Genomic DNA, 26,753 nt, shown 5'->3' with positions numbered 1-26,753 from the left:
ATTGCCCGATCCGCAGATGAGTTTAGCCCAATTTTACTGGTTACAGGATAGATATGGATATGGATAGTCCAGTCCGAACACATCCATTCTGAAAGAGTGTACATTCCACTGTGTTGTAATTTGAGAATTTGAATTCAGTTTAAAAGAAATATGGAAATAAAAAGCTGGTATCAGTAACAGTAGTTGACTCTTAACTGGAAGTGGCTAATTGTATCAAGCCAGTACAACGACCCACTATCACCACCCAGGTGTAACTTGGGATGGGCAATAAATGCCGGCCTTGCCGACGTTCACATCTCAGGAACAAATTATTTTTAGAAGTCCAGCTATCTCGTAAATGGGTTTTTGCCTCCACTCACCTAGATGCAAGTCCCTGCCATATCTTGCATGAAGAAAAACCTCTAGAAGCCCTGAGAATCATTATTGCAGTGATGTGAAAATAAATTTTCAGATTTTTTTCAATCCCATTTTCTTCATGCCAGCTGCCATATTTACAAATAAAAAGAGAGAAAAACATCGACAAATGCTGGAAATCTGAAATAAATACTGAAAATTATGGAAATACACAGCAGATCTCGAGCAGCTGGAAAAAGAAAAGACTGGTTCCTGTTTCGGGACTTCTGACAAACGCTCTACACTTAACTTGCATTTTTCTGTTTACAATTGTTGACTGACTTGCAGTGATGATACCAGAACTGAGAGGGCATAACTATCAGGAATGACTGAACAGGCATGGACTCTTTTCTCTAGGAAAGAGAAGGGTGAGAGGTGACCTGATAGAGGTCTTTAAAAATTTGAATGGGTTCAATAGAGTATACATAGAGAAGATGTTTCCACTTGTGAGGGAGTTTAAAACTAAGGGCCATAAATATAAGATAGTCACTAATAAATCGAATAGGGAATTCAGGAGAAGCTTCTTTATTCAGATACGAGTGAGAACATGGAATGTGCTATCACATGGAGTAATTGAGGCAAATTGTATAGATGCATTTAAGGAGAAGCTAGATAACTACATAGAAACATAGAAAATAAGTGCAGGAGTAGGCCATTCGGCCCTTCGAGCCTGCACCGCCATTCAATGAGTTCATGGCTGAACATGCAACTTCAGTACCCCATTCCTGATTTCTCACCATACCCCTTGATCCCCCTAGTAGTAAGGACTACATCTAACTCCTTTTTGAATATATTTAGTGAATTGGTCTCAACAACTTTCTGTGGTAGAGAATTCCACAAGTTCACCACTCTCTGGGTGAAGAAGTTTCTCCTCATCTCGGTCCTAAATGGCTTACCCCTTATCCTTAGACTGTGACCTCTGGTTCTGGACTTCCCCAACATTGGGAACATTCTTCCTGCATCCAACCTGTCCAAACCCATCAGAATTTTAAATGTTTCTGAGATCCCCTCTCATTCTTCTGAACTCCACTGAATACAAACCCAGTTGATCCAGGCTTTCTTGATATGTCAGTCCCGCCATCCCGGGAATCAATCTGGTGAACCTTCGCTGCACTCCCTCAATAGCAAGAATGTCCTTCCTCAAGTTAGGAGACCAAAACTGTACACAATACTCCAGGTGTGGCCTCACCAAGGCCCTGTACAACTGTAGTAACACCTCCCTGCCCCTGTACTCAAATCCCCTCGCTATGAAGGCCAACATTTGCTTTCTTAACCGCCTGCTGTATCTGCATGCCAACCTTCAATGACTGATGTACCATGACACCCAGGTCTCGATGCATCTCCCCTTTTCCTAATCTGTCACCATTCAGATAATAGTCTGTCTCTCTGTTTTTACCACCAAAGTGGATAACCTCACATTTATCCACATTATACTTCATCTGCCATGCATTTGCCTACTCACCTAACCTATCCAAGTCACTCTGCAGCCTCAGAGCATCCTCCTCGCAGCTCACATTGCCACCCAACTTAGTGTCGTCCGCAAATTTGGAGATATTAAATTTAATCCCCTCGTCTAAATCATTAATGTACAATGTAAACAGCTGGGGCCCCCCGCACAGAACCTTGCGGTACCCCACTAGTCACTGCCTGCCATTCTGAAAAGTACCCATTTACTCCTACTCTTTGCTTCCTGTCCGCTAACCAGTTCTCAATCCACGCCAGCACACTACCCCCAAGCCCATGTGCTTTAACTTTGCACATTAATCTCTTGTGTGGGAACTTGTCGAAAGCCTTCTGAAAGTCCAAATACACCACATCAACTGGTTCTCCCTTGTCCACTCTACTGGAAACATCCTCAGAAAATTCCAGAAGATTTGTCAAGCATGATTTCCCTTTCACAAATCCATGCTGACTTGGAGCTATCATGTCACCTCTTTCCAAATGCACTGCTATGACATCCTTAATAATTGATTCCATCATTTTACCCACTACCAATGTCAGGCTGACCGGTCTACAATTCCCTGTTTTCTCTCTCCCTCCTTTTTTAAAAAGTGGTGTTACATTGGCTACCCTCCACTCCATAGGAACTGATCCAGAGTCTATGGAATGTTGGAAAATGACTATCAATGCATCTGCTATTTCCAAGGCCACCTCCTTCAGTACTCTTGGATGCAGTCCATCAGGCCCTGGGGATTTATCGGCCTTCAATCCCATCAATTTCCCCAACACAATTTCCTGACTAACAAGGATTTCCCTCAGTTCCTCCTTCTTACTAGACCCTCTGACCCCTTTTATATCCGGAAGGTTGTTTGTGTCCTCCTTAGTGAATACCGAACCAAAGTACTTGTTCAATTGGTCTGCCATTTCTTTGTTCCCTGTTATGACTTCCCCTGATTCTGACTGCAGAGGACCTACTTTTGTCTTTACTAACCTTTTTCTCTTTACATATCTATAGAAGCTTTTGCAGTCCGTCTTAATGTTCCCTGCAAGCTTCCTCTCGTACTCTATTTTCTCTGCCCTAATCAAACTCTTTGTCCTCCTTAAATTTCTCCCAGTCCCCAGGTTCACTGCTATTTCTGGCTAATTTGTATGCCACTTCCTTGGCTTTAATACTATCCCTGATTTCCCTTGATAGCCACGGTTGAGCCACCTTCCCTTTTTTATTTTTACGCCAGACAGGGATGTACAATTGTTGTAATTCATCCATGCGGTCTCTAAATGTCTGCCATTGCCCATCCACTGTCAACCCCTTAAGTATCATTCGCCAATCTATCCTAGCCAATTCACACCTCATACCTTCAAAGTTACCCTTCTTTAAGTTCTGGACCATGGTCTCTGAATTAACTGTTTCATTCTCCATCCTAATGTAGAATTCCACCATATTATGGTCACTTTCCGAAGAGGCCTCGCACAACGAGATTGCTAATTAATCCTCTCATTACACAACACCCAGTCTAAGATGGCCTCCCCCCTAGTTGGTTTCTCGACATATTGGTCTAGAAAACCATCCCTTATGCACTCCAGGAAATCCTCCTCCACCATATTGCTTCCAGTTTGGTTAGCCCAATCTATATGCATATTAAAGTCACCCATGATAACTGCTGCACCTTTATTGCATGCACCCCTAATTTCCTGTTTGATGCCCTCCCAACATCACTACTACTGTTTGGAGGTCTGTACACAACTCCCACTAACGTTATTTGCTCTTTGGTGTTCTGCAGCTCTACCGATATAGATTCCATATCATCCAAGCTAATGTCCATCCTAACTGTTGCATTAATCTCCTCTTTAACCAGCATGCTACCCCACCTCCTTTTCATTTTATTCTATCCTTCCTGAATGTTGAATACCCATGGATGTTGAGTTCCCAGCCCTGATCATCCTGGAGCCACGTCTCTGTAATCCCAATCACATCATATCTGTTAACATCTATTTGCACAGTTAATTCATCCACCTTATTACGGATACTCCTTGCATTAAGACACAAAGCCTTCAGGCTTGTTTTTTTAACAGCCTTTGTCCTTTGAGAATTATGATGTAGTGTGGCCCTTTTTGTTTCTTGCCTTTGTTTACTCGGCCTTTCACTATTGCTTTTTACCTTTCTACCATCTGTTTCTGACTCCATATTACTTCGCCCTATCTTGCTGCATAGGTTCCCATCCCCCTGCCGTATTAGTTTAAACACTCCCGAACTGCATTAGCAATTGTTACCCCTAGGACATCAGTTCCAGTTACATGAGGAAGAAAGGAATAGAAGGATATGCTGATAGGGTGAGAGGAGGCTCGTGTGGAGTATAAACACTGGCATAGACCAGTTGGGCCGAATGGGCTGTTTTGGTGTTGTAAGTTCTATGGCCAAGGGTTTCCGCTTTAGTCGTATTCAGCAATCCGGATGCAAATTGCGTTCAAAATTGCTCTCGTTTTCAGATGTGTTTTTCTTTTGCTCAGGTTTCTGCTCAAACTCATTTGCATAACGTCAAATGTAAAATCTTCAATGAGCCAGTGCAATCGGCAGCGTTTTGAATCGTGATTTTTTTTTTTTAAATTTGCATTAAAAAGATTCCTTGATATATTTAAGAGTGATAACCTGGTGCTGTTTTATCAATACAGCTGAAAATGGGTTTATCACAAACATGCATGCATTTTTAATCAGTGTCTAGTCTACCATCTGTGAGTAACCTGATTTGAAATAACTGAAAAGGACTTCAAAAAACTATCCAGGACCATTTACTTGTTACATTGGTGTACAATAGTCAGTTTCTTAGTAAATTAAAAAAATATATTTAAAAGCTTTTAAAAGGTCCTTAAAAGCTTATTAGTGTCCTTGTGCATAAAAAAAGCTTAATTTTAAGATCCTCTTCGAAGGCCTGTAAACGGGCGTAATTAACAGAAATTCACCATGGTGATTAATTCAGTCTGGGGACAGAGACAGTTTTGTGGACGTGACCGGCTTCCATCATGATGTTTTATAAACCAGCACAAAAAAGATCCCGGAAACTTGATTTGCGCTAAACGTAATTTGCGTTTGAAATTCCGCAATCCTTTGCACTGGTCTGGCTGATTTTGAGTGAATTGTGCTGGAAATATCAGCGCAACCCAGCGAAAATTCCAGGCCTATGTATTTAATAACAAAATAGATCCCAGCTTTCAAGAGAATGGCAAGTCTTCCAAACAGTGTTAAATCATCCAGATTTTCAGCTGTGCAAAGTTCAAAAATTAATGAATTTGGATAAATCCAAAAATAGATCCTATGTGCATTCACAATGGGAGGGGTTTGAGCGGGGTGGGCCTATACTCGTTGGGGTTTCGAGGGATGGGAGGTGATATTAGTGAAGCGTGTGTATTTTGGGGGGGGCTTGGTAGAGTGGATGCGGGAAGGATGTTTCCCCTCATGGGGGGGCATGGTTTTGGGGTGGGGGGGTCGCCCATTTGGAACGGAAGCCGGGGGGGGGGCGGGATTTCTTCTTTCAGTTGGGACGTGGGTCTTTGGGGTTCTCTGCCCCGGAGAGCTGTAGAGGCTGGGACATTGAATGTATTTGAAGTGGAGATGGGTGGATTTTTGAATGATGGGGGGGGTCGGGGTTGCGGGGTGCGGGCGGAGGGGTGGAGTTGGGGCCAGGATCGGATCAGCCATGATCTTGTTGGGTGGCAGAGCGGGGCCAGGTAGCCTACTCCTGCTCCTATTTCTTATGTTCTTATAAGAATATCTCTTTTTTCGGCCTCACCTTTCCTTTGACTACATTTTTACTATTCCTGTGTTTATAAAAGATTATTGGGTTTCTTTTGTATGTCAATCTATTCTCATACTCTTGCCCCTCATTCCCTTTTTTAGATCTCCTCTGTACTTTCTAAATTCACCTTGGTTCTCCATTGTATCATGAGTGTTATATTTGTCACAAGCCTTTTTCTGTCTCATTTTAACCTCTATATCTTTAGTCATCCAGGGAACTTTAGCTTTGGATAGAATGGTTATAGCTCTCTGCAAAAGCACTTCAGCTAGTCCTACTCATCCACCCTTTCCCTGCAGCCCTGCAAGTTTTTTTCCTTCAGTTATTTATCTAATTCTTTATTGAAAGCCACGATTGAATTTGCGCATTCCAGATCCTAACCACTCGCTGCGTAAAAACGTGTTTCCTCATGTCGCCCATGGTTCTTTTGCCAATCGCCTTAAATCTGTACCCTCAGGTTCACGACCCTTCCAGCAATTGTAACAATTTCTCTCTATCTACTCTGTCTAGATCCATCATGATTTTGAACACTTCCATCAAATCTCCTCTCAACCTTCTCTGCTCTAAGGAGAACAATCCCAGCTTCTCCAGTCTATCCATGTAACTGAAATCCCTCATCCCTTCCTTTGCTCCTCATAGGAATGTGTCCACTGTGTACCTGAACCATCTCCTCTTGGAAGGCCTCCCATTGTGCAATTACTGGTTTGCCTGTTTTGATTCCACCTCGACCAGATCTATTTTCAACTCACTGAAATTAGCCCTCCTCCAGTGAAGTATTTTTATTCTTGATTGTTCCTACTCCTTTTCCATAACTATCTAAACCTGATGATATTGTAATCACTGTTCCCCAAATGCTCTCCCATTGAAACAAACTCCACTTGCCCCACTTCATTTCCCATAACTAGATCCAGCACTGCTACCTTCCTAGTTGGGCTGAGAAAACACTGATCAAGAAAGTTCTCTTTCAGGAATTCCTCCCCCATCATCACTACTTTGTAGTTCTTGCATTTTTCTGTAATTTATCTCAAAATGTGCTCCTCATTTCTTTCCCACTATTCGGTGGCCTATAGTATAGCTCTTCTATTATTCCTTAATTCTAATCAAATCGATTCTGTTTTTGACACCTCCACTACATCATCCATCTTCAGTGCTATTATAGTTTCTGTGTGAGAACAACGCCGCTGGTCGGGACTATAAATAGAGCTGGAGCACTGGGCCCTGGAACATTGTGGGCCGCCCCGACCTGTTCGAGAACACCACCGCACGTCAAGGCTATAAATAGAGCTGGAGTGCCGGACCCTAGAACATTTTGAGCGAAGGTGGGGCGAATGAGGGTACGGGGCCCAGAAGATCCGAGGGCCCAGGGGCAGCACGGGCCAGCCCACACTGCAATATCTGTGCACACTAGGTCCGTGCAGCAGAGCAGGTCTCCAGTCGTCCTGGTTCAACCCTTGCCACTGGATAAAGGCCTAGTTCTGTCGAGCCCGTGTGGTGGCTGATGTGCAACGGTCACCACACGTTAAAAAATTCCATGCACAAGTATCTTCCATCCCTTCAATTGGAGTTCAGGACTGGAACATCGGGTCCTTCATTGAAACATCTGTGAACTCTTGTGAAAGCAAGTCTTCCTCGTTTGAGGGACCGCCTACGATGATGATAATGATAAAACACCATGTTGGAAAGTGCTGAATTTTCAACTGAAGTCAAGTTTTTATGTTCAGATGGCACTTAAATAATGATTGTTCAGCCAATTTCAAAATCCGTCATAATTAAGAAAGATCCAATATGGGAAAAATTCAGTTAACCACACTTGGCTGTCTGCTCAATGGTATTAAGCACAGTCACAGATCATACATGATTCACTAAAGTGCTTAAAGAACATCTGTTTTTACCTACAAGAGTGGACATGTAAAGATGAGCAGATGCTTATTCCATTTCCACCCCCCTCCCCATCATCTTCTTCGGATTTCCCACCAGATGCGGCACACCATTCCCGGTCCAGTGGGCTGATGCCATGCTTCTGAGAATCCCATTCTGCAGCTGACCATTAGGAGATGCAACACAGCATGACTTCCTCCTCCCAGCCGAGCCTCTCCTTGTACTAAGTTCTGAAAGGAATTTGGAATGATGTGGATTTAATTTACATTCTTACAAAAATGTATTTTTATGGAACATTGAAAAAAAGGTTTCCTCTAATTTTTCTGGTCTTGCCATTGTAACACACAATGGGTTGGGAAGTAAGAGACTTTTGTAGTACATACAGCAATATATATTTCCACTGTACAGAGTAAAAGTCTTGCCTTTGTGAGAAAAATATTAGGTCAATTGTATGGAAAAAGATTAAAATGAAAACAAAACGTTGAATGTCGAGGTGTGCAAACAAATAGGGGTCAAAATTCAGGCACACCATGAAGCTGGCTCACCTACGATTTTTTAACTGTTTTTACCACCGGGTGCAATGAGATGGCCTTCTGATCGATTTTCTCCATTTTGAATGTTTTTTCCCGTCGTACCGGAAGTCGGTCATAATGCGGGTGGAAATGCGGTGGTAAGACCTGGTGAGGGGTGGAAGTTGGGCGGGACCAAGTCTCCGCCGCTGTCACTCAACGGCGGAGCGATGGTGACATCGCTGCGCATGTGACCCTGAATTTCGGCTCCGTAGTGTTAATACAAATTATTTTGAGAGTTTTTTTGTCTATCCTATGACACTACTCACCTCTATGTATTCTTTCTCCAGCAGGAAGAGCATGTGAATGGCCACAGGCACCTTCACTGATTCTGACACCAGTCCTACCCCATGGCTTTGCCAACAGCAGGAGGTAAGCTGACCACGTTAGACAGTTCGATTCTCGAAAGAAACGTCTCAATATCACCAATTTATAAAAGAAAATAAAATTAATTTTACTCCTTTGAACTCGATGTGTATGAAATGCAATCGCTGCTGATTAAGGTTCTGAATTATGAATTCATTAAATATCAGATTCTGGTGTTTAGGGAAAAAAAGTGCATAACCAATTTAAAGAACTGCACTGGTGTTCTTGTGTACCTAATTGACCTTGTTCATGACCAGTTCAACCAAGACCATCTAGATTGAGAACTGTGGTCAAATTTCTGCTGTAGTATTTGTAGTTTTTTTGTTTTACACCAGAGTTTGTTCAGTCTCATTCTACAGTGTGAAAATACCATTTTGGAATTTAAAAGGGCAACCAAATTAAAATCATTTTAAGTTAAGCTTTTAATCACTTTAGCCACTTTTCCTTTCATTGTTTTTGCTGAGGTGTTTGCTATTTCTTTAGTCAAGACCACTTTAGCTTCCTGGTTTGTAATGACAAGTGCTTTTTTTGTAGAGAATTGTGGGTGTAAGGCATCATTGAACAGCGATGCTTCCTGTTTAAACTTGTGCTGCCATCCTATCCACAGTGTGGACCAGCGACATGACTTTCCCATAATGCTTGGCAAGGAGATATATTTGTCTTAGTCAACAATGTTTGTACGATGCCAGAAAACTAGTAGGAACATCTTTTGTTATTTCTGGCACACTAGGTCCCATGAGTAATCTCAAAATACATTCTGAAGTAGAATCAATTCAGTGGCTCAGAGGGGGCCTTGACAGAGAGCTGCTCTTTTGGTGAGAGAGAATCTTTCTCTTCAGAACTTATGATAAGTGCTTGATGTGATTGTTCCACTTGGCAAACGTCATACTATGGTCAAATTGCACACGAGCAATACTCATCAAAAAACATTATGGTTTTCCTTACCAAGTGATGACAGTGCTCTGATGTCCCAAATAAGCATTCTCAAATCATAAAGAATTAGAAGCCATGTAGCATAGCCGTTAGATTAAAACTATATTGAAAAGTGAATCATTTCATTAAAAGGATTGCTGTACTATTGGGTTTAGTTAACATTTAATGGATGGTAGAACCACAATCCAACAATCTGATGGTAATAATGACCTGAAAGATCTTTGCGCTCATATTATTTATTCCCACTGTAGTTCTCCCACTGCTGCCTCACTATCTCCATTCAAGAGGATGAGATCCTATGAGCAACAAATCTCTATTACGGCTGTGAATATTGGGCCAAGTTGACTTAGTACGAGTTGTGCATCTGTTACGCTGAACTTATGTTCCAAGTCCTTCCCCTTCTTGCCCAAAAAAGATGTGTTCTGTGATTGTGATGTGCTCCTTCTAATATTGAAGCAAAGGACCTATGGTGCCCACAATGAGTGCAATCTGATTCATTGCCCATTAAGGTTGTCAAGAGATTGTGAATCCCACCTTAGCTACCAAATAAACTTCAAGGAATGTTTATACGTTATCTCAACAATTTGCTTCAGCACTGGACTTTGCCTCGTATCAAAATAATTTGAAATGAGATGATAAAGCAAGAACGACCAATTCATTATTGCCTAATTACTGGCAACATTGGTCTGATGTAAGCACTATTTCGTTACACTTGTCATATAAGAAAAATATCAGCTTTCTGTCAATTTATGGTTGGCCTTGTACAATTGCTGAACTAGTGATCCAAATCTGTTGCCGGTTTTCCCTATCTGTTTTATCTTAAGCAAGCCAATGTTGAAACTAAAAAGAAAGACTTGCATTTATATAGTGCCTTTAATGACCACAGCACATCCGAAAGCACTTTACAGTCAATGAAGTACATTTGTAGTGAAGTCACCGTTGAAATGTAGGAAATGTGGCACCCGATTTGCACACAGCAAGGTCCCACAAACAGCAATGTGATAATGACCAGATAATCTGTTTTAATGATGTTCCTTGAGGGATAAATATTGTCAAAGACACCTGGGATAACTCGCCTGCTCTTCTTCAAAATAGTGCCTTGGGATCTTTTACGTCCACCGAAGAGGGCAGTTTAACGTCTCATTCGATGATGACGCCTCTGATAGTGTAGCACTCCCTCAGTAATGCAGCGCATCGTCAGCCTAGATTTTGTGCTCCTTTGGTTAGAGTGACACATACTCTCCACTTCGGTTCTGTCAATTTGAAAAGATTTAGGCAAGATAGGAACCTCAGACTACCACTGTGAAAAATTATTGCAAATATTTTTGTAGTATTAAGGTCGTTCTGGGGAATAAGCAGAGCCGGAAATGAATGCCAATCCACACAGCTGAAAAAATTGCAGATGAGAGTCCAGTACAACTACCTCAACTGACGCATGTGAATATATTTATACATAAAAATGAAATTATGAGCATTGCAGTTATGTATCTAATAACTCAATAGACTGAATACTGTAAACTAACACAGGTACAAACCTGGCTCTGCTTTATTAGGGCCCAAAGTGATTACATTACATTTTGGCTTGCCTTTTATACCTGGGCCGCACACGTGCGTACTCCATTGCCTCCGACAGTGGTGCCACCTGGTGGCTAGTAAGCCCAAGCAGACATACATGACAATATCCCCCTTTAAGATATTAGTAACAGTCTTTTTACAAATTGAGACGGTCCGGGGCTTTCTGCTCCCAAGTTGATCATCTCAGTTCAACTCCAGCCTTGGGCGAGCGTTCTGAGTCTGTTATGACTGGGGGCTGTGTAGCTGATCTGATGGGAGTGGCAATGACCATGTCAGGGATTGAAAGTCCAGATTCATTGATGGCAGCGAAGTCCTCTGATGACTGAGGATAGGTTGGTTGGTCACTGATTGTGTCTTCCTCAGACTGTTCCAGTTCATCTGTGTGCCGCAGCTTTATCTGATCAACATGTTTCCTGCATGTTTGCCCACTCTTGAAACATAGAAAATAGGTGCAGAAGTAGGCCATACGGCCCTTCTAGCCTGCACCGCCATTCAATGAGTTCATGGCTGAACATGCAACTTCAGTACCCCATTCCTGCTTTCTCGCCATACCCTTTGATCCCCCTAGTAGTGAGGACTTCATCGAACTCCTTTTTGAATATATTTAGTGAATTGGCCTCAACAACTTTCTGTGGTAGAGAATTCCACAGGTTCACCACTCTCTAGGTGAAGAAGTTTCTCCTCATGTCGGTCCTAAATGGCTTACCCCTTATCCTTAGACTGTGACCCCTGGTTCTGGACTTCCCCAACATTGGGAACATTCTTCCTGCATCTAACCTGTCTGAACCCATCAGAATTTTAAACGTTTCTATGAGGTCCCCTCTCATTCTTCTGAACTCCAGTGAATACAAGCCCAGTTGATCCAGTCTTTCTTGATAGGTCAGTCCCGCCATCCCAGGAATCAGTCTGGTGAACCTTCGCTGCACTCCCTCAATAGCAAGAATGTCCTTCCTCAAGTTAGGAGACCAAAACTGTACACAATACTCCAGGTGTGGCCTCACCAAGGCCCTGTACAACTGTAGCAACACCTCCCTGCCCCTGTACTCAAATCCCCTCGCTATGAAGGCCAACATGCCATTTGCTTTCTTAACCGCCTGCTGTACCTGCATGCCAACCTTCAATGACTGATGTAGCATGACACCCAGGTCTTGTTGCACCTCCCCTTTTCCTAATCTGTCACCATTCAGATAATAGTCTGTCTCTCTGTTTTTACCACCGAAGTGGGTAACCTCACATTTATCCACATTATACTTCATCTGCCATGCATTTTCCCACTCACCTAACCTATCCAAGTCACACTGCAGCCTCATAGCATCCTCCTCGCAGCTCACACTGCCACCCAACTTAGTGTCATCTGCAAATTTGGAGATACTACATTTAATCCCCTCGTCTAAATCATTAATGTACAGTGTAAACAGCTGGGGCCCCAGCACAGAACCTTGCGGTACCCCACTAGTCACTGCCTGCCATTCTGAAAAGTACCCATTTACTCCTACTCTTTGCTTCCTGTCTGACAACCAGTTCTCTATCCATGTCAGCACACTACCCCCAATCCCATGCGCTTTAACTTTGCACATTAATCTCTTGTGTGGGACCTTGTCGAAAGCCTTCTGAAAGTCCAAATATACCACATCAACTGGTTCTCCCTTGTCCACTCTACTGGAAACATCCTCAAAAAATTCCAGAAGATTTGTCAAGCATGATTTCCCTTTCACAAATCCATGCTGACTTGGACCTATCATGTCACCTCTTTCCAAATGCACTGCTATGACATCCTTAATAATTGATTCCATCATTTTACCCACTAATGAGGTCAGGCTGACCGGTCTATAATTCCCTGTTTTCTCTCTCCCTCTTTTTTTTAAAAGTGGGGTTACATTGGCTACCCTCCACTCGATAGGAACTGATCCAGAGTCAATGGAATGTTGAAAAATGACTGTCAATGAATCCGCTATTTCCAAGGCCACCTCCTTAAGTACTCTAGGATGCAGTCTATCAGGCCCTGGGAATTTATCGGCCTTCAATCCCATCAATTTCCCCAACACAATTTCCCGACTAATAAGGATTTCCCTCAGTTTCTCCTCCTTACTAGACCCTCTGACCCCTTTTATATCCGAAAGGTTGTTTGTGTCCTCCTTAGTGAATACCGAACCAAAGTACTTGTTCAATTGGTCTGTCGTTTCTTTGTTTCCCGTTATGACTTCCCCTGATTCTGACTGCAGAGGACCTACGTTTGTCCTTACTAACCTTTTTCTCTTTACATATCTGTAGAAACTTTTGCAATCCGTCTTAATGTTCCCTGCAAGCTTCTTCTCGTACTCCATTTTCCCTGTCCTAATCAAACCCTTTGTCCTCCTCTGCTGAGTTCTAAATTTCTCCCAGTCCCCGGTTTCGCTGCTATTTCTGGCCAATTTGTATGCCACTTCCTTGGCTTTAATACTATCCCTGATTTCCCTTGATAGCCACGGTTGAGCCACCTTCCCTTTTTTATTTTTACGCCAGATAGGAATGTACAATTGTTGTAGTTCATCCATGCGGCCTCTAAATGTCTGCCATTGCCCATCCACAGTCAACCCCTTAAGTATCATTCGCCAATCTATCCTAGCCAATTCACGCCTCATACCTTCAAAGTTACCCTTCTTTAAGTTCTGGACCATGGTCTCTGAATTAACTGTTTCATTCTCCATCCTAATGCAGAATTCCACCATATTATGGTCACTCTTCCCCAAGGGGCCTCGCACAACGAGATTGCTAATTAATCCTCTCTCATTACACAACACCCAGTCTAAGATGGCCTCCCCCCTAGTTGGTTCCTCGACATATTGGTCTAGAGAACCATCCCTTATGCACTCCAGGAAATCCTCCTCCACCGTATTGCTTCCAGTTTGGTTAGCCCAAGCTATGTGCATATTAAAGTCACCCATTATAACTGCTGCACCTTTATTGCATACACCCCTAATTTCCTGTTTGATGCCCTCCCCAACATCACCACTACTGTTTGGAGGTCTGTACACAACTCCCACTAACGTTTTTGCCCTTTGGTGTTCTGCAGCTCTACCCATATAGATTCCACATCATCCAAGCTAATCCCTTCCTAACTATTGCATTAATCTCCTCCTTAACCAGCAATGCTACCCCACCTACTTTTCCTTTTATTCTATCTTTCCTGAATGTTGAATACCCCTGGATGTTGAGTTCCCAGCTCTGATCATCCTGGAGCCACGTCTCTGTAATCCCAATCACATCATATTTGTTAACGTCTATTTGCACAGTTAATTCATCCACCTTATTATGGATACTCCTTGCATTAAGACACAAAGCCTTCAGGCTTGTTTTTGTAACACGCTTTGTCCTTTTAGAATTTTGTTGTACTGTGGCCCTTTTTGTTCTATGCCTTGGGTTTCTCTGCCCTCCACTTTTACTCATCTCCTTTCTGTCTTTTGCTTTTGTCTCCTTTTTGTTTCCCTCTGTCTCCCTGCATTGGTTCCCATCCCCCTGCCATATTAGTTTAACTCCTCCCCAACAGCACTAGCAAACACTCCCCCTAGGACATTGGTTCCGGTCCTGCCCAGGTGCAGACGGTCCGGTTTGTACTGGTCCCACCTCCCCCAGAACCGGTTCCAATGCCCCAGGAATTTGAATCCCTCCCTGCCGCACCACTGCTCAAGCCACGTATTCATCTGCGCTATCCTGCGATTCCTACTATGACTAGCACGTGGCACTGGTAGCAATCCCGAGATTACTACTTTTGAGGCCCTACTTTTTAATTTAGCTCCTAGCTCCTTAAATTTGTTTCGTAGGACCTCATCCCTTTTTTTACCTATGTCGTTGGTACCAATGTGCACCACGACAACTGGCTGTTCTCCATCCCTTTTTGAAATGTCCTGCACCCGCTCCGAGACATCCTTGACCCTTGCACCAGGGAGGCAACATACCATCCTGGAGTCTCGGTTGCGGCCGCAGAAACGCCTATCTATTCCCCTCACAATGAATCCCCTGTCACTATCGCTCTCCCATTCTTTTTCCTGCCCTCCTGTGCAACAGAGTCAGCCATGGTGCCATGAACTTGGCTGCTGCTGCCCTCCCCTGATGAGTCATCCCCCTCAACAGTACTCAAAGCAGTGTATCTGTTCTGCAGGTGGGTGACCACAGGGGATCCTTGCACTACTCTTCCTGCTGGTCATCCATTCCCTAGCTGGCTGTGGACCCTTCTCCTGCGGTAAGACCAACTCGCTACACGTGCTACTCACGTCATTCTCAGCATCGTGGATGCTCCAGAGTGAATCCACCCTCAGCTCCAATTCCGCAACGCGATCCGTCAGGAGCTGGAGGCGGATACACTTCCCGCACACGTAGTCGTCCGGGTCACCGGAAGTGTCCCTGAGTTCCCACATGGTACAGGAGGAGCATATCACGTGACCGAGCTCTCCTGCCATGACTTAACCCTTAGATACACTTAAGTTGGTGACAACACTGTTAACAGGTTACTTACTAATATAAAAAAGAAAAAGAAAAACTACTTACCAATCACCAGCCAATCACTTACCCCTTTGGCTGTGACGTCACCTTTTGATTCCTTTCTACTTCTTTTCTGCTTTTTCTCCCGACTGGAGCTGCACAAGCTCACCTTTAATCGGCCTCACCACGCTGCTCTCGCCGACTGCCGCTGCCTGTGGAACACCCGCTGGGCCTTTTATAGGCCTCACCATGCTGCTCCCGCCTCTGGACAGTATTGGACTGTTCAGTCACCTAAGAACTCATGCGAAGAGTGGAAGCAAGTCTTCCTCGATTCCAAGGGACTGCATCGAGCGTCAAAGCTCTGTACACATTTGGTTCAGATGTTTGAGCTTGATGATAAACACTCTGTTACCCTCCTTGGCTGTAATAGTACCAGCGATCCACTTGGGACCTTGACCATAATTTAGTCCATATACAGGATCATTAACAGAAATGTCACGTGACACAACAGCGTGATCATGATACCACTGCTGACTTTGACGTCTGTATTCAACATGATCGTTCAAGTCAGGGTGGACAAGAGAGTGCTTGGTCTTGAGACCTCTCCATCAATTGTTCAGCAGAGGGGACCCCAGTAAGCTTGTGGGGTCTTGTCGTGTAACTAAGCATTTTGCGCGACAAGCGAGTCTGCAGTGAACCTTGAGTTACACGTTTCATACTCTGCTTGATGGTTTGGACAGCACGCTCTGCTTGACCATTGGATGTGGGTTTGAATGGTGCTGACCTCACATGTTTGATACCATTGAGTTTCATGAACTCTTGAAACTCCAGACTCGTGAAGCAAGGTCCATTGTCGCTGACAACGATGTCGGGCAGACCATCAGTGGCAAACATGACACGAAGGCTCTCAATGGTAGCTGTGGAGGTACTGGGTGACATGATTATACACATTAGCCACTTGGAATATGCATCCACCACAATTAAAAACATTTTTCCCAGGAGAGGACCTGCAGAGTTGATGTGGATCCTGGACTATGATTTAGATGGCCACGACCACAGACTCAGCGGCGATTCCGCTGGTGCTTTACTTCGCTGCATGCAAGTGTTGCACTGATGCACACACGATTCCAGATCAGAGTCAATTCCAGGCCACCATACACAAGACCTGGCAATGGCTTTCATCTTGACAATACCGGGATGAGTGCTATGTAGATCATGTACAAATTTCTCTCTGCCTTTCTTAGGCATAACAACACGATTACCCACAGTAAACAATCTGACTGAATGGATAGTTCGTCTTTGCGACAGTTATAAGGTTTGATCTCATCACCCATTTGCTTGGGTATGGCAGACCAATCATCACTAAGGACACAACGTTTCACAACCGATAATATCGGGTCCTGGCTGATTCAGGTCTTAACTTGTTGAGCCGTGACAGGGGTTCCTTCACTTTCAATAACATCCACAACTAACAGTAGGTCTGCAGGTTGTGGCGTCTCCATCTCCGGTGTGGGCAACGGCAGATAGCTCAGTGCATCAACACAATTCTCGGTGCCAGGTTTATGACGAATGACATAATCATAGGCAGATAATGTCAGCGCCCACCTCTAGATGCGGGACGATGCATTAGTCTTTATACCTTTATTTTCCGAAAACAATGAAATGAGTGGCTTGTGATCTGTTTCCAGTTCAAATCGAAGACCAAACAGGTACTGATGCATCTTTTTAACCCATACACACAGGCTAATGCTTTTTTTTTCTACCATGCTGCCTTTCCGCCTTTGACAAACTTTTGGAAGCATACGCAACAGGTTGTAATTTACCTGACTCATCAGCTTGTTGTAGCACGCAACCAACTCCATATGACGAAGCATCAAAGGCCAATACTAGATGTTTACACGGATCATAATGTACCAGCAGCTTGTTAGAGCAAAGCAGATTAGTAGCTTTCTCAAAAGCTCTATCTTGAGACTCACCCCAAACCCAGTTGTCACCTTTTCTTAGCAGTGGCTCGAATGAAGTGCTCAATCTAGGTAGGAAATTACCGAAGTAGTTGAGTAGACCAAGGAACGAATGCAGCTCCGTCACATTCTGAGGCTTGGGAGCATTTTTGATGGCCTTGATTTTCGAGTCCGTAGGCCTGATGCCATCAGCAGCAATTTTCCTCCCCAGGAATTCGACTTCCGGTGTCATGAAGACGCACTTGGAACGTTTCAGTCTAAATCCCACTTTGTCCAGACGATGTAGACCCTCTTCAAGGTTGTTCAGATGTTCAGCGGTGTCACGACCTATGACCAGGATATCATCTTGGAACACGATGGTTCTAGGGACGGACTTCAATAGACTCTCCATGTTCCTCTGAAATATGGCTGCAGCCGAGCGAATTCCGAAAGGACACCTGTTGTAGATAAACAGTCCTTTGAGTGTTGATGCACGTAAGTTTCGTCGACGTCTCAACCAGTTCCTGTGTCATGTACGCCGACATCCGATCCAGTTTAGTGAATGACTTCCCCCTGGCTAGTGTTGCAAACAGGTCATCAGCTTTCGGTAATGGGTATTGATCCTGTTTCAAAACTCAGTTGATCGTAACCTTGTAGTCTCCACAAATCCTGACAGTGCCATCACTCTAAAACACAGGAACAATGGGACTGGCCCATTCGTTAAATTCGACCGGTGATATGACCCCTTTACACTGGAGTCTGTCCAGTTCGATTTCGACCTTCTCCCTCATCATGTACGGAACCGCCCGAGCTTTATGATGGAAGGGTCTTGCATCCGAGTCCACGTGGATCTACACCTTGGCTCCTGTGAAATTGCTGATGCCTGGTTCAAACAGCGAGGGGAACTTGCTCAGCACTTGAGCACATGGAGTATCATCCTCCTACGACAATGCTTTGATATTGTTCCATTTCCATTTGATTTTTTTCTAACCATTTCCTGCCGAACCACCCATAACGGTATATCATGAACAGCACCATCGTACGAAACCATGACTACTGCACTGCCAATCACCATTATGAGTTCTTTAGTGTACGTACGCAACTTGGCATTGACTGTGTCATGTATGTAACCTTTATGTAACAACACTGCAATACTGTATATACGTAAGAAATGCATACCTTGACCACAGGGGGTGAACTTGTGGGAGACACTCCTCACCTGGTCATCCAGGTATATAAAGGGAGGTCCCATGCAGGGTCATCACTTCTTGGTCCTGTAAATAAAGGTTCAGGTCATGGAGTGACCTTGTCCATAGAATGTGCCTCGTGTAGATTTGTGGTATTGTGTAAGGACATTACATTGGTGACGAGAAACGGGAATCAATGACCCACGAGAATAGCCACCGGCAGCACAGATGAACGGTACTGTGTTGGTGAGGACTGGGACGATTTCATTGAGCGGCTCCAGCAGGACTGGCTGGGAGACGCAGCGGCCGACAAGCGAAGGGCTCATCTGCTGACCAGCTGTGGACCTAAGACTTACGCGCTCACGAAAGACCTGCTAGCACCCGAGAAGCCGGCGGACAAAACCTTCGAAGAGCTCAGCAAACTAATCGGTGAGCACCTCAAACCGGCAAGCAGTGTACACATGGCACGACACACATTCTATACACACCGACTTCGGGAAGGACAGACCATACTGGATTTCGTTGCAGACCTCCGGCGCTTGGCCAGCCTCTAAGTTGACAGATGCCTGCAGGGGGGAGATGTTAAGGGATTTCTTTATTGAGGGCATCGGTCATGCTGGGATTTTCAGAAAGCTAATTGAGACCAAGGACTTGACCTTGGAAGCTGCGGCGTTGATGGCTCAGACTTTTATGGTGGGGGAGGAGGAAACCAAGATAATATACGCACGCAATTCTGCCTCCAACATGGCGATGGATCAGGGAGTCAATATCATAAACGCGACATAGAATCCCGCAGGCAGGCAAGGGCAGTTCGAGACACCCCAGGCAGCAATAGACTCAAGAGTAAGTCTCCAACAGAGACAATGGCAGGCTGAATGGACATTTACGCCCCCCCCCAGTGGACAAAGCGGCCCGGGATGGGGTCATTGACACCCACTAACAGGGTGCTCAAGAACAGTCAAAGGGACAATCAGCGAGGAATGCCTTGCAACAGCTCTTTTGTTCACAACAATGGGAATCTCAGTTCATGCTGGAGGTGTGGGGGCAGACATGCTTCCAGGACTTGCAGGTTTCAACAGTTCGTCTGCAGAAATTGGAACCTCAGTGGCCATTTAGCCAGAATGTGGAGAAAGCCTGTAACCAGGCTAATATACGAGGCGGATGAACCAGATGAGGGGTTTGCAAGGCAGGATGACGCTTGGGGCAAATCAATGAACGCTGAAGTTCAGCAGGTTCATGTGGCAAACATTCACAGTTCATATACCAAAACGCCACCGATGATGATGAAAGTCCTATTAAACGGCATCCCGGTACGCATGGAGCTGGACTCTGGGCCAGCCAGTCACTCATGAGTGTTCAACAATTCAAAAAGCTGTGGCCACTCAAAGCCAGCGGACCCAAACTAGAACGCATTGAGCTGCAATTACGGATGTATACCAAAGAAATCATTCTAGTGCTAGGCAGTGCAATGTTGGTGGTCACACACAATGGATCGGTGAACTGGCTGCCGCTCTGGATTGTCCCGGGCAATGGACCCGCACTGTTGGGGAGGAGCTGGTTCACTGAGATGAACTGGAAATGGGGGGATGTGCACGCCATGTTATCTATGGAGCGAAGTTCATGCTCACAGGTCCTACAGCAATTTGAGTCACTATTTCAACCTGGCGTCGGGACGTTCAAAGGTACCAAAGTAGTGATACGCCTCACCCCGGACGCCAGACCAGTGCACCACAAAGCCAGAGCTGTGCCGTATGTGATGCGGGAGAAAATTGAGAGTGAGTTGGACTGGTTGCTGAGAGAGGGCATCATATCGCCCGTTGAATTCAGCGACCGGGCAAGCCCCATTGTTCCCATCCTAAAAGCGGATGGCTCGGTCAGGATCTGTGGCGACGACAATGCCACTATCAACCGGGTGTCCCAACAACACCAATACCCACTCCCGAGAGCGGAGGACCTTTTTGCCACGTTGGCAGGCGGCAAGCTGTTCACCAAGTTGGACCTCACTTCAGCCTACATGACCCAAGAACTGGCTGATGAATCTAAACTACTGACCACCATCACCACGCACAAGAGACTGTTTGATTACAACAGGTGTCTGTTTGGCATTCGATCAGCGGCCGCGATTTTTCAAAGAAACATCGAAAGCCTGCTCAAATCCATTCCTGGAACAATCGTATTTCAGGACGACATCCTCATCACCGGTTGTGACACCGAGGAACACCTCCACAACCTGGAGGAGGTGCTACGCCGACTGGACCGGGTAGGCCTGCGACTCAAAAAGTCGAAGTGTGTGTTTTTGGCTCCTGAGGTCGAGTTTCTAGGCAGGAGGGTTGCTGCAGACGGGATTCAGCCTACTGAATCCAAAACAGAGGTGATTCGACGAGCGCACAGGCCCTGCAACACATCGGAGTTGCGTTCATTTCTGGGACTCTTGAACTATTTTAGGAACTTTCTGCCAAACTTAAGCACATTGTTGGAGCCGCTACATGTGCTCCTGCGTAAGGGTTGTGATTGGTTTTGGGGGGACTGTCAGGAACGGGCTTTAAATCGGGCGCGAAACCTACTTTGTTCAAATAAGTTGTTGACCCTGTACGACCCCTGTAAGAAATTCGTTCTGACATGTGATGCATCGTCCTATGGGGTTGGGTGCGTGTTGCAGCAGGGGAACGCTGAGGGCCAACTACAACCTGTGGCTTATGCCTCCAGGTCATGCTCTCAAGCTGAACGGGGTTATGGGATGGTTGAGAAGGAAGCACTCGCATGTGTCTATGCGGTGAAAAAGATGCATCAGTACCTCTTTGGCAGGAGATTCGAATTAGAAATGGATCACAAGCCATTAACATCTCTGCTGTCAGACAGCAAGGCTGTCAATGCCAAGGCGCCAGCTCGCATACAGCGATGGGCTCTCACGCTCGCTGCGTATGACTACACCATCCGGCACCGACCAGGCACCAAAAATTGCACTGACGCACTCAGCAGGCTTCCACTGGCCACCAGCGAAGGGGGCAGCGGAGCAAAGCGCTGAGATGGTCATAGCTGTCGATGCCTTTGACAGCGCAGGCTCCCCCAACACAGCCCGCCAGATCAAAATCTGGGCCAACAGAAATCCCCTGCTATCCTTGATTAAGAAATGTGTCCTGACTGGGGATTGGGCGCCCGCACACGGAGCATGCCCTGAGGAGGTCAGACCCTTTCACAGACGGATGGATGTGCTCTCCATCCAAGCCGACTGCCTACTATAAGAACATAAGAACATAAGAATTAGGAACAGGAGTACGCCATCTAGCCCCACGAGCCTGCTCCGCCATTCAACAAGATCATGGCTGATATGGCCGTGGATTCAGCTCCACTTACCCGCCCGCTCCCCATAACCCTTAATTCCCTTATTGGTTAAAAACCTATCTATCTGTGACTTGAATACATTCAGTGAGCTAGCCTCAACTGCTTCCTTGGGCAGAGAATTCCACAGATTCACAACCCTCTGGGACAAGAAATTCCTTCTCAACTCGGTTTTAAATTGGCTCCCCCGTATTTTGAGGCTGTGCCCCCTAGTTCTAGTCTCACCGACCAATGGAAACAACCTCTCTGCCCCTATCTTGTTGATACCTTTCATTATTTTAAATGTTTCTATAAGATCACCCCTCATCCTTCTGAACTCCAAGGAGTGAAGACCCAGTCTACTCAATCTATCATCATAAGGTAACCCCCTCATCTCCGGAGTCAGCCTAGTGAATCGTCTCTGTACCCCCTCCAAAGCTAGTATATCCTTCCTTAAGTAAGATGACCAAAACTGCATGCAGTATCCAGGTGCGGCCTCACCAATACCCTATACAGTTGCAGAAGGACCTCCCTGCTTTTGTACTCCATCCCTCTCGCAATGAAGGCCAACATTCCATTCGCCTTCCTGATTACCTGCTGCACCTGCAAGCTAACTTTTTGGGATTCATGCACAAGGACCCCCAGGTCCCTCTGCACCGCAGCAATGTTGTAATTTCTCCCCATTCAAATAATAATCCCTTTTACTGTTTTTTTTCCCAAGGTGGATGACCTCACACTTTCCGACATTGTATTCCATCTGCCAAACCTTAGCCCATTCGCTTAACCTATCTAAATCTCTTTGCAGCCTCTCTGTGTCCTCTACACAACCCGCTTTCCCACTAATCTTTGTGTCATCTGCAAATTTTGTTACACTACACTCTGTCCCCTCTTCCAGGTCATCTATGTACATTGTAAACAGTTGTGGTCCCACACCGATCCCTGTGACACACCACTAACCACTGATTTCCAACCCGAAAAGGACCCATTTATCCCGACTCTCTGCTTTCTGTTAGCCAGCCAATTCTCTATCCACGCTAATACATTTTCTCTGACTCCGCGTACCTTTATCTTCTGCAGTAACCTTTTGTGTGGCACCTTATCGAATGCCTTTTGAAAATCTAAATACACCACATCCATCGGTACACCTCTATCCACCATGCTCGTTATATCCTCAAAGAATTCCAGTAAATTAGTTAAACATGATTTCCCCTTCATGAATCCATGCTGCGTCTGCTTGATTGCACTATTCCTAGCTAGATGTCCCGCTATTTCTTCTTTAATGATAGCTTCAAGCATTTTCCCCACTACAGATGTTAAACTAACTGGCCTATAGTTACCTGCCTTTTATCTGCCCCCTTTTTTTAAACAGAGGCGTTACATTAGCTGCTTTCCAATCCGCTGGTACCTCCCCAGAGTCCAGAGAATTTTGGTAAATTAATAACGAATGCATCTGCTATAACTTCCGCCATCTCTTTTTATAGCCTGGGATGCATTTCATAAGGACCAGGGGACTTGTCTACCTTGAGTCCCATTAGCCTGTCCAGCACTACCCCCCTAGTGATAGTGATTGTCTCAAGGTCCGCCCTTCCCACATTCCCGTGACCAGCAATTTTTGGCATGGTTTTTGTGTTTTCCACTGTGAAGACCGAAGCAAAATAATTGTTTAAGGTCTCAGCCATTTCCACATTTCCCATTATTAAATCCCCCCTCTCATCTTCTAAGGGACCAACATTTACTTTAGTCACTCTTTTCCGTTTTATATATCTATAAAAGCTTTTACTATCAGTTTTTATGTTTTGCGCAAGTTTACCTTCGTAATCTATCTTTCCTTTCTTTATTGCTTTCTTAGTCATTCTTTGCTGTCGTTTAAAATTTTCCCAATCTTCTATTTTACCACTAACCTTGGCCACCTTATATGCATTGGTTTTTAATTTGATACTCTCCTTTATTTCCTTGATTATCCACGGCTGTTTATCCCTTCTCTTACCGCCCTTCTTTTTCACTGGAATATATTTTTGTTGAGCACTATGAAAGAGCTCCTTAAAAGTCCTCCACTGTTCCTCACTTGTACCATCGTTTAGTCTGTGTTTCCAGTCTACTTTAGCCAACTCTGCCCTCATCCCACTGTAGTCCCCTTTGTTTAAGCATAGTACGCTCGTTTGAAACACTACTTCCTCACCCTCAATCTGTATTACAAATTCAACCATATGGGGCAGCCGAGTAGTCATGCCCCAGAGGGGCAAGGAAGCATTCATCAGGGAACTCCACAGCGAGCACCCAGGCATCGTGCTGATGAAGGCCATTGCCCAGTCACGTGTGTGGCTGGGAATTGATTCAGATCTGGAACACTGTGTTTGCAGGTGCACGACGTGTGCCCAGCTAGGTAATGCCCCCAGGGAAGCCCCGCTCAGCCCGTGGCCCTGGGCCACCAGGCCATGGTCACGTATTCACGTAGACTACGCGGGCCCATTCATGGGAAAAATGTTTCTCATTGTGGTTGATGCGTACTCAAAATGGATCAAGTGCATCATTTTGAATTCGTGCACGACATCCACCACCGTGGAGAGTCTGCGCGCGGTCTTTGCGACCCACGGCTTGCCGGGCGTCCTTGTTAGCGATAATGGCCCACGTTTCACAAGCTACAAATTCCAGAAGTTCATGTCGGGTAATGGCATTAACCATGTCAGGACAGCACCGTTCAAGCCGGCCTCCAATGGCCAGGCAGAACGTGCGGTCCAAATCATAAGAACATAAGAACATAAGAATTGGGAACAGGAGAAGGCCATCTAGCCCCTCGAGCCTGCTCCGCCATTCAATAAGATCATGGCTGATCTGGTCGTGGACTCAGCTCCACTTACCCGCCCTCTCCCCGTAACCCTTAATTCCCTTATTGGTTAAAAATCTATCTATCTTTGACTTGAAAACATTCAATGAGCCAGCCTCAACTGCTTCCTTGGGCAGAGAATTCCTCAGATTCACAACCCTCTGGGAGAAGAAATTCTTTCGCAACTCGGTTTTAAATTGGCTCCCCCGTATTTTGAGGCTGTGCCCCCTAGTTCTAGTCTCCCCCACCAATGGAAACAACCTCTCTGCCTCTATCTTGTCTATCCCTTTCATGATTTTAAATGTTTCTATAAGATCACCCCTCATCCTTCTGAACTCCAAGGAGTAAAGACCCAGTCTGCTCAATCTATCATCATAAGGTAACCCCCTCATTTCTTGAATCAGCCTAGTGAATCGTCTCTGTACCCCTTCCAAAGCTAGTATATCCTTCCTTAAGTAAGGTGACCAAAACTGCACGCAGTACTCCAGGTGCGGCCTTACCAATACCTTATACAGTTGCAGCAACACCTCCCTGCTTTTGTACTCCATCCCTTTCGCAATGAAGGCCAACATTCCATTTGCCTTCCTGATTACCTGCTGCACCTGCAAACTAACCTTTTGGGATTCATGCACAAGGACCCCCAGGTCCCTCTGCACCACAGCATGTTGTAATTTCTCCCCATTGAAATAATATTCCCTTTTACTGTTTTTTTCCCCAAGGTGGATGATCTCACACTTTCCGACATTGTATTCCATCTGCCAAACCTTAGCCCATTCGCTTAACCTATCCAAATCTCCTTGCAGCTTCTCTGAGTCCTCTACACAACCCGCTTTCCCACTAATCTTAGTGTCATCTGCAAATTTTGTTGCACTACACTCTGTCCCCTCCTCTAGGTCATCTATGTATTTTGTAAACAGTTGTGGTCCCAGCACTGATCCCTGTGGCACACCACTAACCACTGATTTCCAACCGGAAAAGGGCCCATTTATCCTGACTCTCTGCTTTCTGTTCGCCAGCCAATTCTCTATCCATGCTAATACATTTCCTCTGACTCAATAAAGCAAGGCATGCTCCTGATTCAAGGACCCTCCCTTCAATGCCGCCTATCGCGCTTCCTGCTGGCCTATAGGTCCCGACTGCACTCACTCACAGTCCTGCCCGCGGAGCTACTCATGAAACGAACACTCAAAACTCGGCTGTCCCTCATTCATCCAGTCCTGTCTGACATTGTTGAGAGCAAGCGCCAGTCCCAAAACGAGTACCATGACCGAAATTCAAGGGGGAGATGTATAGAAATTGATGACCCTGTATTTGTTCTCAATCACGCTTTGGGGCCCAAATGGCTTGAGAGTACTGTAATAGACAAAGAGGGGAATAGGGTCATAGTGATTAAACTTAACAATGGGCAGATATGCCGCAAGCATCTGGACCAAGTAAAAAAAAAGGTTCAGCACGGACACTGAGGAACCTGAGGAAGATCATGAGATGGTATTCACACCACTGCCAGTGAACGAGCAACAAGAACATTCAGTAGCATGCACAGTCCCTGCGGTCAGCCCGGACAGGCAGAAATCACCACAGGTGACAGACACACATGCCAAGGCTCAACAACCAGAGCCTCAACTGCGGCGCTCCACGAGAGAGCGCAGACCACCCGAGAGACTTAACCTATGATCCCAATAAGATGTTGAGGGGGAGGTGATGTCATGTATGTAACCTTTATGTATCAACACTGCATTACTGTATATACGTAAGAAATGCACACCTTGACCACAGGGGGTGAACTTGTGGGAGACACTCCTCACCTGGTCACCCAGGTATATAAAGGGAGGTCCCATGCAGGGTCATCACTTCTTGGTCCTGTGAATAAAGGTTCAGGTCATAGAGCACCTTGTCCATAGAATGTGCCTCGTGTGGATTTGTGGTGTTGTGTAAGGACATTACAGACTGGACTCAGCTTAGACCTCAGTGTCCCACAGCTTGCCGAATGTCCTCTGGCTCATTATTGATTGACTCGCACCTGTGTCTAATTCCATCGGTACCGGCACACCGTTAAGTTTCACATTAATCATTATCAGTTGGCT

The 26,753-nt window shown here is 45.3% G+C and overlaps 1 protein-coding gene across 1 annotated transcript in view; it reads left to right on the top strand.

Moving 5' to 3' along the window:
• LOC139264313 (catenin delta-2-like) overlaps positions 1-26,753 on the top strand; it is a 1,401,072-nt gene that overhangs the window by 117,816 nt on the left and 1,256,503 nt on the right. The window contains exon 2 of the mRNA XM_070880575.1: positions 8,359-8,440. Within this exon, the coding sequence (XP_070736676.1) occupies positions 8,419-8,440 (22 nt within the window). The 5' untranslated portion in view covers positions 8,359-8,418. The remainder of the gene's footprint in view (positions 1-8,358; positions 8,441-26,753) is intronic.

The sequence above is a fragment of the Pristiophorus japonicus genome, chromosome 5 (assembly GCF_044704955.1).
Source record: "Pristiophorus japonicus isolate sPriJap1 chromosome 5, sPriJap1.hap1, whole genome shotgun sequence".
NCBI lineage: Eukaryota > Metazoa > Chordata > Chondrichthyes > Pristiophoridae > Pristiophorus > Pristiophorus japonicus.
The sequence above is the reverse complement of the archived record's forward strand: the minus strand, read 5'-3'. Positions and strand labels throughout refer to the sequence as shown.